Raw genomic sequence first — 14,025 nt, 5'->3', positions numbered from 1 at the left:
TTTCTCTAAGGGTCTCTCTTTGTTGATGACGGAAGGGCATATTGCATTCTTCAAAGGAAATGTGTGACTTGCAAAGTCAGGCTAAATTGATTTTATGTAATTGTGCAACACTCTCAGATTTTAAACTATTTTCTCGCTCCCATTGTCCTCCTGTAATTCAGTTTGTGCAGCCTCTATCACTGCAACCTCACGGTGTCAGTAATTATTTTAGATATTTGCAGCCCTCTGACATCTCCACGTTTGAAATATTTGTCGGCATGCTATATGTTCCAGGTGTCCTTGGTACTGTCAGCCCTGCAGGCGGGGAACAAAGGCACCCAGGCCTGTATCACAGCAGCCAGCGCTGTTTCTGGCATCATTGCTGACCTGGACACGACCATCATGTTTGCCTCAGCTGGAACACTTATCCCTGAGAATGATGAGTCTTTTGCTGACCACAGGTGCAATGACCTTTAAACAAACAGAACAGACAGACTGAGAGAGTCACCCAAAAAAAAAAAAAGCATTATAATGTATGTATTATTTAGTTGAAGTTGACCAATAAAATCAGTTTCTCTTGCTTTCATTCGATGACTCTCAGGAGACTTGCATTTTTGAGTTGCATATTCTACATGTAATACATTTGATTGAAAATTGCATACAACAGCTGCCTTTCATATTGCTGGTCCTTGAGGAGTGACTGTGGAGCAGATTGTGACACAATGTGTCCCATTCCCTCAGGGAGAGCATTTTGAAAACAGCCAAGGCTCTGGTGGAGGATACCAAACTGCTGGTTGCTGGAGCCGCGTCCAGCCAGGAGAAGCTGGCCCAGGCTGCCCAGTCCTCAGCCAAGACCATCACCCAACTCACGGAGGTGGTCAAACTGGGAGCCACCAGCATGGGCTCTGAGGGCCCCGAGACACAGGTGCTGGAAATACAATATAAATCCACAGGTGTTACAGCCATATGTAGTCACAGTTGCACGCCTTTTATTTTCCAGCGAAGCTCAGTTATTACTTTTTAATTCAGCTGCGCAGAGCTTTAACTGCCTATTATAACCAATTGTCATTGCACTATTGTTTAATATGAGCTAGCTCTAATGCATGCCTTCTAACTCTTCATACACTCAGTGTTATGTTCTCTGTGTAGTCCCATCTGATACACAGAGGTCCGTCTCTTTCTCTGATGTGCATGGCTTCTATCTCAGCCCTCCATTAAGCCTGAAGTATCATGAGTAGGTGGGAGTGATAAGCGCTGCAGTGTTAAATCCACTCCCCAAGGTGATACTGATAAACCAGGACCCTCACCATTGTGCTCTATTGATACCAGCTCTGTCTCCCCAGGTGGTTCTGATAAATGCAGTGCGGGACGTGGCCAAAGCTTTGGCTGAACTCATCAGTGCCACCAAATGTGCCGCCGGAAAGCCAGCTGACGACCCGTCCATGTATCAGCTGAAGAGCGCTGCCAAGGTAACGGAATGAACGCTCAAGCAAATGACACGTCTGGTTTGGTGTTTATTGATTTCCGCAGCGTGAGTCTCTAATTTATTATTCATCTTGTGCTTTTATTCTAAAGTCGGCATGCCTACAGATACTCTCTTTTTGGCATTGCTAAGTTTAGTGTGATTTTCAATAGAATAGAATGATTTGACAGTTTTTACTATATTCTCTTTTTCTGACTAGGCCCATCACTGAGGCGTGCCTACATTAGGAATGATCTACAATCCCAAAACATTCTAGGTTTTGTTTGACTGTTAAGACCTGACCCAGAGCAGCAGCAAGAGATACTGTGTATACACAATCCCCGCATCGTATACAAACTTACATTTATGATCCAAAGAAAAGAAAAAATATTTATTGTATGGAGTTTCTCCAACTGAGAGGAATTGGGGTCACCCATGCACCTAGCCATGTTGACAGATTGCCTCTGTTCCTAGTCTAACATATGTAAACTCCAAATTGGGCCCTCACAAACTCCTGGTGGTTGTGCTTCTCAAATTCCTGACTTAATAATGTACGCTTTGTTAAATGCAGCACAGGCGGACCGGAATGCATCACAATGAATGAAATGTGAATTGTTTGTGGGGTTTCTTCCGAGGTGTCACTGAATAAACCAAAATCTCACCAGTAAATCACCCTCTCACAAGCCCTCCCTCTCTTATGCTGCTGATGTCTTCATGCTCATTGCATAAACACCTCATCTACTTGTAACCATTATTCACTGGGATGGGCTCAGCGGAGGAGGAAATAATTTGTCTTGCAGCTGAGGAGAAAGAGCTCCACCTTCTGGTTTGACTGCAAGTGTCATCATTTTTCTTTTGACAGGTAATGGTGACCAATGTGACATCTCTTCTAAAAACGGTGAAGGCAGTGGAGGATGAAGCGACTCGTGGGACGAGGGCACTGGAGGCCTCCATTGAGTGCATCAAGCAGGAGTTGACAGTAAGGGCACTTCACAGGCCTGAACTCATCTCATGGTCGTGTGGGAGTCAACTGCCATAGACTTCTCAACAAAGCTAGCTCAAGCAGGTTTTGGGGATATCTGTGTCTATTATTCTCAACAAAACAGGGGAGTGCTTTGTTCTTTTTCTTGTACTATCTGTTCAGCTCCTTTCTGTCTTCCTTCCTCCCCAACTCCTGCAGGAGTCTGACAGCTCTTATCTCAGGGTCTGGGCAGCAGCAGGTGCAGGCAGAGTGAGACAGGAAGAAGTTTTCAAGAGCTTGTTTTTTTGTAATTTAATGCTAATCCTTGTCAGAGGACCGACCCAGTCCGGGAGGAGGCTTTACCAAGAGCTGCAGCCAAAGTCAAATTTATCACGATCTGCCATGCTCATAGTTTTACTGCTACTCGTATCAAGACAACTTATTATCCAACACTCGGTTGATATGTTCCCACATGTATTAACGCGTCTGATCCTCTGCCTAAATCCATCACCTGTGTATGTTGGTCTCTATCATGCCAGGTGTTCCAGTCCAAGGACGTCCCAGACAAGTCCACTGCACCTGAAGAGTTCATCCGCATGACAAAGGGCATCACCATAGCAACAGCCAAGGCAGTGGCTGCAGGGAACTCTTCCCAGCAGGAGGACGTGATCGCCACTGCCAACCTGAGCCGCAAAGCCATCTTTGATATGCTGACTACCTGCAAGGTGCTAATTCACACTGCCCTGCCAGGCTGCTGACAGCAGATGGGACATTAGAGTCTCGTCTACTACATGCTGCTGGTGGTTCAGTTTCAGCTTCAGAGTCACGATGTTCTTCAGTAACTATTGAGCACTTGTGACAAAACAAAAACAGAAGTTAAATGTGCAGATAATATGAACCGGAACTAATATATAAGATTCAATACAAAAAGCTAATCCAATCCCCATCCTGCATATTTTATGATTATTGTATGACCTGCTGTTGAATCTTAGTTGGACGTGTGTCCTTTTACAGCAAGCGGCATTCCACCCTGATGTTGGCGAGGAACTGAGGAGCAAAGCCCTGCAGTACAGCTCTGAATGCACCGCCGGATACATCAACCTTCTGGAGCAAGTTCTTCAGGTTAGTGTCAGACAGGCACAGGCTTTATAAATACAGAATGTAGGATGGAATATATCCACAGCAACATCGTGAAATGATGGATCTTGTTGTTTATTATTGCCAAGTGAGGTTTTACTGGTCATACTTGTAAATCCTCCCTGGCCCTGATATCGTTTAAAAACCCTACATAAATGTTTTTTTTTAAAAGGCATGCCTTTATCCTCCTAACAGGTGCTGCACGTGTTAATTTACTCCGTTACACACGCAATCGGATGTAACATGAGTTATTGTCTAGGAACCATTACAAACCAATTAATTAGCTTTAGTTGTTTCTTTCAGTGACATGAGCTCTGTGATTTATTTCACACCAATCCCACATACTGTCCAGCTGCCGTAAATACTCAGGAGTGCACCAATGTCTATGAAGTAAATCAGTCGCTAACAGATGCATTTTCATTTTTTTTTTTACTCCCATTAGATTAACGGCCCCTATAAACTACGGTGGATGCACAGAATGTTAGCGACCTCTAAATTCGCTCATCTTTTTATATCATAGCTCAACAGTGCAGCTCTTCAGATGACTGGATTTAATTTCTGAGCGTCTTGTTGCATAAATCTCCATATTAATCAGCTTATTTTTATTCAAATCCTCAGCTTGCAATAAAACTAATAAGACATGTGTGAACATAAGTGTGCATCTAACAACTGCTGATCAATATTTAATTAATTCTCACATGCATAATTATTTACAGGGAAATCGTGTTGACTCTCATGTGATGATGATAAGCTGCTAAAATTACCTCGTGTTATAATTTCAACGGCAATAAACTAAAGAACCTAATGTAGGAAGAAAGTGCAAGCTTTTTGTTATTCGTATTGCCGAATTATTTTTAAATAGAAGAACTGTAGAACGTGCGGCAGCTGTCGCTCAGTTAGTCAGTGAATCTTTCTGGCGGTTAAAGCTTCTTGTAGATGCTTTACTTTTTCATTCCTCCTTTGCATCTCATTTGCCGGTGCCTCTGTTTGTGCTCTGAATGGGATGGGCTCTTGTATTCTCAGGTGCTGCAGAAGCCCACGGCCGAGCAGAAGCAGCAGCTGGCTGCACATTCAAAGCATGTGGCGGCATGTGTAACAGAGCTCGTCCAGACAGCTGAGGCCATGAAGGGTGAGGCCACACACACTGCTGATACACACTGTGTCGCACACTCTCACACATGCTTACATAATGTATGCAAACATAGATACTCTATTGGGCGCTTGCATGCCGTCCAAAAGTTGTTGGCAGAAGATTTTAATTTTCAATAGACAATGAGCCTGTATAGACCGTGTGGTGTAAAAGGGGATTCCCATCAGGAGCCACCTCGATTAGATCAAATGTAAAAAGCCACGATAGGATTGTGGAGACTTGGAGCGATTAGGCAAAGAAGTCCTAATCCTCTTGAATGAAAAATATTATACGAGGCTACCAAACCTGTCTGCGTCCTCAATAAAGATAGGTCATGGAAATCTGTGTAGGATGGTTATGATCCAAACGCAGCAGATTGTTTCCTCTACAAGCTGCATCGCTGCATCTGTCAGGAGTAATAGATTGTGTTTGGATGAGAATTAGATTTCAGTGTATCGCCTGAGACCCAGCGGTGCTATCCACTTCACCTCTCTAATGTCCCATGTGCTCTTCCCCCCCCCCTGTCTCTTCCCTTGCTGCCTCAGATGGAGGTAAGTGGGATGTGGGGTGTTTTTTTTCGCCTCCAGATCACTTTCATAGAGTCAGAAGGGGGTAGAGGAGTTAGATGGCCCACGGGGTTGGGGGGGCGGGGGGGGGGGGGGGTGCAGAACAGATTTCCCCAGAGTTCAACATAATCTATGAGAACATCGTTCCATCTGCTTTGCCAAGCTGTTCCCAAACAGCTCCCTTTTATGGGCACTTAGAAACCTATAAAAAAAAGACAATGATCCATCAAATGTGCATTTTTTTCCCAACTTTTTGTTTATTTAACTTTGGGACATTACTGTCACCGTGTGATCGTTATTTTGGAGTGCACAGAGTTCACGAGCGTCAATGCTGCTGAAGTAGGTTTGCGATAAAGCATCGCTCTCATGCCTAAATGATGTTCAATTTATTCCATCAAATAAAATGTCATATGCAACTAAAAGCCTTTTTATGTAATCATTGTTTGGGTTTGCAATGTTCCCGTTCAGGATCAGAGTGCGTGGATCCGGAGGATCCCACCGTCATTGCTGAGACTGAGCTCCTCGGAGCAGCGGCATCCATTGAAGCTGCAGCCAAGAAACTGGAGCAGCTTAAGCCACGGGCCAAACCAAAGGTATAGGTGCCCCTGTCAGTTCGCCCCCCACACACACACACACAAACCCCCGCACAGCTTTATTTCCGTGAATGTGTTGACCAAAGGCAGGAAAGCGTGACACTGGCCTTGAAGTGGTCATCTTTTTTCAGTGACTCATCGCAATGTCATTTAAGCAGAACGAAACCGTGTGTCGGCCCACAGACGGTCCAGCGAGCTAACATAAGATCGGCAGGAAACTTTCTGCAAAGGTCCTTCTGCTCATTATTCTGATTTGTGTTGCCTGGAGACATAATTACACCTCTGGGTCCTCGTACTTATTTTGGATTGGCTTCAAATGTGCGCTGAACTGTTGTGACCCTTTCCAATAGAGAGGGCCTCTGTCTTATTGAACTTATTCCCTTTGTTTTATTGCAGTTATTTCTGAGCACTGAACTGAGAGAGGCTTTCTCAGCTTCCTTTTCATTTCTAACCCTAACCCTCATCTCAAGGGGTTTTATCCTTTCAAATAAATAAATAAACAAATCTCCCTCCATGTTGTGGTATTGCCTCAATAGCAAAGCCTTTTACCACAGCATTTGCCATAATGAAAATTAGCAAAACACGGGAGATGTTTGGTGGTGCTTTTGGAAAGGGAAAATAACTTTATGTTGCTCTGTAATAGGAGGTTGTGTTTGTGGCGTGTAACTGCATGAGTGTCTCTGGAGACTGGATAATTGAACCCTAGTCCTCTTCCCTACCTGTGATGCCCCCCCCCCCCCCCCCCCCCCCCTCTATACCGCTCCCTGTACATAAATCGATGGTCAGCTCAGCCCCTCTGAATGGGAGCGTATTTAGGATACTGCTGTTTAATAAAGACCATTTAATTCTCTGTCTCATGCTGTAATTCCTTTCCAACAGATTGTGTTCAGGAGAGCCTTTATGTTTATAATGGGATTAGTGAGTGAAAGGCTAAATAGGTGTCGGTGTCTCCCTCTAGTGATCTAATGGGATTCCAGCTGTACCAAATACCATTGAACGGGAGGGACACCGACAGAATGAACTTCACTATGCTTTCTATTTTATGACAGTAGTTTAATTATTCTTAGAAATATACACAATCTCACTCGAATACTCACCCTTCCATAACAGACTTTTGCATTATAATGTAGAGGATGAAATAAAGTCCAAAGATCCGACTATTCGTTCATTTAACGGTAAATTGCAGAGTGATCATCGTTCTCCGTCTTGAAGCTCAGGCCGCCCAAATAACTGCAATGCACTGTATCTGATTTTAACATTCTATTCTGATTGTGTTCCATCCTGGGTTTTTATTGAGACAGAGCGAGCAAACTATCACATATAATTCCCAGTGCTTCTAAGATGCTCTTAAAGTTTGCAAAATAGCCCACCTCATTCAAAAGAGAATCCTAATCTGTTTTATACTGCATGAATTATCCTTCATCCTCCTAATCCCGCTATACTCTTCATTCCTACCGCCCTTTGAGGAGGGAGGGCTCACCTGCCTCTAGCATGTGTATTTGCCCCTCCAACCCCCCCTATCCCCATCCTCTCTGAACCGTTGTAGACCTGGAAGCCTTCTCTGCAGGGCTCTGTCTGATATGTTTGATATATTAGGTTGTTATTCAGTCCAACTATATATCAAACATATTCCTACAGTGTCCCGCCCTGTCTCCAGCCACGTGTGCCTTTATGTGTTTATGGAGGTCAATCACTGCAGCAGAGATGGACTTTCATTAACTGCCCCTGATGCATCGTAATATCCTGGTATCTGTTAGGTTGTCAGAAATCCGAATCTATTGCCCAGATTATTACCAAATTACCATTTGGGAATGTGTTGAAAATTAAGTTTAAGGTTTTTAGTTAGGACACGGAAGGTCATTGACTGTCATTTTCAGGGGGATTAAAGGAAGCAGGTGGGGTTGACAGACAAGAATGTAAGAAATTAAAGGTGGATTTCAATATTTTTTTACATTTTCTGTAAATTGTGCTTATTTTAAGCATATTAATAAATTGGTAGTAGGCTTTAAAACAGCACTTGGATAATATAGTTGAGTAGTAGTTAAATAATTGATGGTCACAACTCCTGATATTCATAGTTCTAAAACTCTTGCCCTTGTTTGGCCTGGTGACACATAGATAATTGATTTTGACTGCAGGATGTGATCTTTGTATGTCAGAATCAACGTGTGTTTTTAATGTCAGCAGGCTGACGAGACTCTGGATTTTGAGGAGCAGATCTTAGAAGCGGCAAAGTCCATCGCTGCAGCTACCAGTGCTCTGGTGAAATCTGCGTCTGCTGCTCAGAGAGAGCTGGTGGCGCAAGGCAAGGTCAGTAAGGCGTCAACTCGGACATTTAGCCAGATATCATACATTAGCGATCGTGTGAAGTAGCATCAACATGCTTTTGGCCCACAGGTGGGATCCAATCAAGCCAATGCAGTGGATGATGGCCAGTGGTCTCAGGGTCTCATATCAGCTGTAAGTTCCTTAGAGGATCATTTAACATCTCTTTCTATTCTCCGTTGAAACTCTGACCGACATAAATCAAGTGCAAGCCCAACCCAAGTCCACCTTTGATGTGTTTGCTGCAGGCACGCATGGTAGCAGCAGCCACCAGCAATCTGTGTGAGGCAGCGAACGCCTCGGTGCAGGGCCACGCCAGTGAGGAGAAGCTCATCTCCTCAGCCAAACAGGTTGCAGCTTCCACGGCTCAGCTGCTGGTAGCTTGCAAGGTGAAAGCCGACCAGGATTCCGAAGCAATGAGGAGACTTCAGGTAACGTGGAATATCATTTGGAAGCTGCACAGGCGTGGATTTTGCATGCGCTGACTTTCTGATAATGTGTTTGAAGGGCGCAGGCAATGCAGTGAAGCGAGCGTCAGACAACCTGGTGAAGGCAGCTCAGAAAGCAGCATTTGATAAGACGGAAGATGACAGCGTGGTGGTAAAGAACAAATTTGTTGGAGGCATAGCTCAGGTGAGACAAAATCTTGAGGAATGTGAGACTTGGAACAAAAATAACTCCTTTTGTGTGTCTTGCCATTTTCACAGATTCTTTTTCCACCTCTCGCTGATATGCCAAATGTTATTTTTACAAAATCGTGATGAGCTGCTGTGGATAAACAGCCCATCAGCTTCATTTCAAAGCTGTTTACCAGGTCTACCAGACACCCACAGCTGCAAAACTTCAAATCGCTCCAAGACTTGAGTTCGTTTTTCCTTTTCATCTTTGAGAAAGAAGAAAATATGACAGTAATTGAAGAGTGAGTTTCTCTTTCCCAAAACTCAAGGGTGCTACAGGAAGCTGTACTTTTCATGGAGATTGATTGAGTTCCTGTCTCAGTCACCGATGCACCCCCACGGGTTGTCGGGGTTTTTTGTCTGACCAGTGAAGCTAACAGCCTCATTGTTGTGTGATCATTTTCACCCCCGGTGGAGCTCAGGATGAATGTTCCTTTACCCAGTTTAGACTTTTATCTGTCCAAAGACTAACTCTGCTGATTCAAAACCATTATAGTCCATCTTTAATAAATGTATTGACTTCTATCTGGAAAGATTTTATAAAATGCTTTAATCTATTTTATAAACGTCATATCTATTCACATAGCGTCTTTTTTATCTGTAATGTTTAAATGCTTCTTTCTACATGCAACAAATATATAGTTTTAGAATGCTCTTTTTAAGCCGTAATATAAAGTATTAATAATATGCATTACATCACCAGGCTGCACAGTGTTAGCCGAGTAACTTGCAGCTGTCTCGTTTTCATATCAAGCTATCCACAGGAAAGGGATTATAAAAAGACACATTTCTGTCAACTGTTCCTGTTGCCCTCAGATCATCGCTGCTCAGGAGGAGATGCTGAGGAAGGAGCGGGAGCTGGAGGAGGCGCGGAAGAAACTGGCTCAGATCAGACAGCAGCAGTACAAGTTCCTGCCCAGCGAGCTGAGGGAAGATGAAGGATGATTGTCCGAGCGGAACCGGCACGCTGATGAGACCCACATGTTTTGGGGCAAGTACGCTGATGTAAAATTGATGCTTTGCGCTCATGTAAGCGGGGGGGAATATACAGCACTTAATACAGGCCTGTTTAGTGAGGAAAAACAAGTGCCTGTGCTATGTATTTGTGTATGTATGTGTGTGTGTGTGTGTGATGTGTGCGTGTAACTGTCCGTAAATGACAGGACATTGTCACAATTGTCAATATAAGCAAGTGGAGATAGTGTGATGAAGCTGTATCATTGCGTTTTATTTTGTGTGTTGCTGCATCATAAGCATTACTGATTGTTCCAATCAAAAATGGAAGATATTACAAAAGCAGAAATCCTCTACAATCACTGAATGTTCTGCATTTGCCGAAGGTTCAGAGCAAATAGAAATGAACTGGAGATATCTCAGCAGCTGGCAGAGCAAACCTAAGGGTCCAGTGGCTTACATGCATGATAAATTCTCTACATATCAGTGAAGCGACTAACCAATGGAGTAGAAAGGCACTTGTATTTTACTAAGAAAAATGTGAAGTTGGGTTTTTGGGGCTCAGATTAATAAATGTTGTCCTGCTTGGCACCAAACGATGAGGGGTTCTGATTGGAGCAAATATCAAATTGTAAGCTACTAACAGACCACTGGCCAACTTCAGCTGTCAAGATATTCAACAGATTATTTTTTTTTAAAAGCAGACTGGTGTAATCTGCATCATGCAAAGATTCTGGTCCATGTGCGACCAAATATGTCGCGCCGCTTGCACATCACGTCACCTTTTGTAATCCCATCAATCGTTCCCTCGTACACGGAGCCGTGGAAGGAATATGTGTTTACATAGCTTGTCATTTGTTTGGTTGCTCTTGTTTTCATCTCCCCGGTAACGCTGACCAGATTTTGTTCAGGTACACACTGTACTGTCCTGTACACACAAACCCACAGATACAGTACACAATCCTCCACCAGCCACTGCCCTGTCGCGGTAAAGGCTGTTTCACTTTAGACTGTCGAGAGCAATATTTATATATCGCACTGAACATTCTAAGATGACTGTGACGAGGCTCTGCCCTGTTACTGCTTCTAACATTGGTTCTGATGTTTGGCTTTGAATAAAACAAATGTTATTATGCACTAAAGTTAATCAACGCGCGCTCTCAAGAAGGCAATTTAAAGCTTCCATTACTGAAAATGTAGGATGTTATTCTAAAAAAAATAGAAGGAATTAGATTTTTTTATTTCCCCCCCCATCTCCTCAGTCTGCCAGTGTCAGGACTGCATTGTGTAATAGTGCCTTACTTGAGTCTGCCTGTGAGCAGATGAAGATCAGGCTGGTTGGAGGACCCCTGAGCCATGTCCTCTCTGGATCACAACATTATGCCAGTCTCACCCCCACTAGCGTCTTAATATATTGTCACCTAGTCCTTCGCCATACAATAAAATGCCTTGGCTGGTGACCCACTTGCCTACATTATTACTCTGAAATAAAGGGCGCCTGTGGATACCGTAGGACTCACGGACCATAGTGAAGACGAACACTAGATTGCATTCCATGAGCGTATCGCAATGTGTGTCTGTAAGTGGAAAAACTCGTTGAAATCTTACTGCGTCTTATAAGAGGGACTCGAATAACATGCCTGTTTCATTGTCAAACCACTATAAAATACGTTTTTAACAGTAAATATAAAAGTTACCCTGAAATATGTTGTCTGACTGATTTGTGCAAGTATTATTGGAAGTAGAAAACGTTACTATCTCTGTTGTAGGTGTTGTGCTTTCTTTAACAGACTGCATATGTTTTATTTGATGCTGTATGTATAATATTTATCTGTTCACAAAGTTATTTTTTTGTATTCACCAAAAATAAACTGTTTCAAACAACCAGTGTACCCCTCGGCTCCTTTTTTTTGTGCTTTTTTTCATGATTGCATGGGAGCCATCGCCTATAAATTGGCCATGCGGCATTCTTTCCAGCAGATGTCAGTATTATCCTTCACAGTTCCGCCTGAGGGGTCAGGGAATGTTTGAAGAAATACGTTCTGCTCATTCAGTGGAAGGGTTTGGCAAAGTTAGCCAGACCAAATATGGACATAGTGGATGTGCTTTTTTTTCCACCCTTCCTGGTTCACAGACCAGACCTTGAAGTATGCAGTAATTCCCACTTAGGTATTTTGAGTCACATTAATGGACACAGAGCTCTGCAGCTAAATCTGAGTGTAGATCTGTTTAGAAGTATCATCAGGCTGACTTTTAATAAATCAGACTCTATCGTGAGCTTGGCTGGGCCTTCTCAGCAGCATATGGGGGCAGAGTATGTAAAGGATGGTTAGTGATGGCCAGAGCAAATCACTGCGTCTTCTAATGAACACCATATTTGGCTGTTTGAGTGTTTTGGTCTCATACAAGGCCAGGCCACAGAGTGGAGAGCGGAAACTGAAGCCATGTGTGTTTCTGGGAGTGCCCATCCTCTCTCTCCCTTCAGCCGGACCAGGAGGACGTTTAACTTTTTGAGCTTTTCCCAAAATCTATTTGTCAAGCTCTCTATTAATTGCACCAAGGAGTCAATTTTGTCACAAATGCCTTTTTTTATTATTGATTTGTTGTGGTTTTAACAGGATTGAGCAAATAAAATAAAAAATAGTCATCCAATTTCCACATATCATAGTAAAAGAATCGTGGAGCCGGGATTTCTTTTACAACTTTTTAACAAATATCTGAGAAAAGGAATGTCTCTGGTACGGCTTGCCAGACTCACAGCCCACAACACTTGAGTACGGAATCAGATTCATAAATCATGATGTGAAAAAGCATACATATTTTGTGCTATCAATATTTTTCTCGTTATCCAGATAATTCATATTGACTGGATCAAAATGTATATTATTTATATTTAAGGAAGAGCTGGATAGACGTGTCCGATTTTCCAATCACCTTTCAGGAGGCCCATGCTCTTCTGAGTGGCATTGTAGTTTGTCTATTGGTTAGCATCCATCAGACTTCCTGTCACATCATAGGACAAGGGCGCTGACTTTGTCGTCACCATGCTTCATTTGCGACATTGTGACGTATATCATTAACGCCCTCGACCCAGGAGAGGCCTGCGGTAATCCTTTGTCTCAGCACGGTGCGTCTCTGGAATATCTTTGCTGTGTCCTCGGCTTTTGCAGTCACTATGACATGCGCCATGCCTAATCCCCGCAGCCTGGCAGACATATAGTTCAGGCTTTGTGCTGTGCTCAAGTTCTCACAAACGAAGCTGTGTGAACCTGTGGCTAAGCCAAATGACACCGGGTCAACTCTCCACTTTCATTGTTTTGGCAGTAATCTGCAGGATGTTAAATAAGCCACGGCAGAGCAATTACAATTGCTCTTGGATCTCATTGGCTCTTTCAAATCCATATATTTTCCAGTGTGGCCAATGCGTCAGTTACTGTATTAGCAGAGTGACGGCATGTACTAAAATCAGCTTCGGTAGTCAAACTAGAAAGTTACGGTATATGAGATTAAGTCCTTCCTTCAACTTTCAGTGTTAATCATTTTCTAAATTCGCCTCTGTTGTTGAACTACAATGGTGAATTCTACTGTATAAAAAAAACAGCTTTCAGGTTTTGGACTGGGCTGCCCTCTCAATCTGACTAAATAATTCCTTTTCAATTAGAATAAACTGCTGTTCTGAACTCCTGGCATTGTGGGGGATTTTCTCACCTCGTCTCCCTTTTTAACGGCTTTCCAACCTCATTTGCTCTTCATTATTTTTGAGCCACCTTTACTGATGTTTTTGTGCTAGTAATGAAATTGATTGATGTCAGCACTTTGGTATTGTGTAGACTAATAGGGGGGTTAGGCGGCGTTTCAGCATCCATGTCCAGCCAAGAAAAGTCCAGTTTGTCCAAGCTGAGTTTACTGGCATCAGCCTGTTCTCTCTGGAAGGCTCACCTAGCCCAGAGAGACGAGACTTAACAAACTGCATGGGATTAATCACCAACGGAGATGCTGCCAGAGTGGTAGTGTGCGCATGTGTTTTTGGTTGAAAATAAATTGCTCTGAATAAATGCATGAACACTGTGAGATTTAGCAGTGACCTCATCATCGTGTTGGAAGGATACCTGTTTACTCGTACCCACATGCCGCCCGTCTGCCTGCTCTGGGAAGCAGTGATCCCTAACAAACCTGGGCGACAGCAGCTAATGGATCTTATACTCAGGTCTGGAGCACATGACTATTTTAGGTCATCGGTGG

At 43.3% G+C, this 14,025-nt stretch overlaps 1 protein-coding gene across 1 annotated transcript in view; it reads left to right on the top strand.

Moving 5' to 3' along the window:
* tln2b (talin 2b) overlaps positions 1 to 9,774 on the top strand; it is a 41,299-nt gene extending 31,525 nt beyond the window's left edge. The window contains exons 44-56 of the mRNA XM_068739809.1: positions 274 to 440; positions 721 to 904; positions 1,323 to 1,448; positions 2,304 to 2,420; positions 2,942 to 3,127; positions 3,417 to 3,524; positions 4,563 to 4,668; positions 5,703 to 5,827; positions 8,012 to 8,137; positions 8,225 to 8,287; positions 8,401 to 8,583; positions 8,660 to 8,785; positions 9,646 to 9,774. Of these exons, the coding sequence (XP_068595910.1) occupies positions 274 to 440; positions 721 to 904; positions 1,323 to 1,448; positions 2,304 to 2,420; positions 2,942 to 3,127; positions 3,417 to 3,524; positions 4,563 to 4,668; positions 5,703 to 5,827; positions 8,012 to 8,137; positions 8,225 to 8,287; positions 8,401 to 8,583; positions 8,660 to 8,785; positions 9,646 to 9,774 (1,746 nt within the window). The remainder of the gene's footprint in view (positions 1 to 273; positions 441 to 720; positions 905 to 1,322; positions 1,449 to 2,303; positions 2,421 to 2,941; positions 3,128 to 3,416; positions 3,525 to 4,562; positions 4,669 to 5,702; positions 5,828 to 8,011; positions 8,138 to 8,224; positions 8,288 to 8,400; positions 8,584 to 8,659; positions 8,786 to 9,645) is intronic.
* Positions 9,775 to 14,025: the final 4,251 nt, after the last annotated feature.

This window comes from Brachionichthys hirsutus, chromosome 5 (genome assembly GCF_040956055.1).
Source record: "Brachionichthys hirsutus isolate HB-005 chromosome 5, CSIRO-AGI_Bhir_v1, whole genome shotgun sequence".
NCBI lineage: Eukaryota > Metazoa > Chordata > Actinopteri > Lophiiformes > Brachionichthyidae > Brachionichthys > Brachionichthys hirsutus.
Note: the sequence above shows the minus strand (reverse complement) of the source record. Positions and strands in the feature narration are given on the sequence as shown.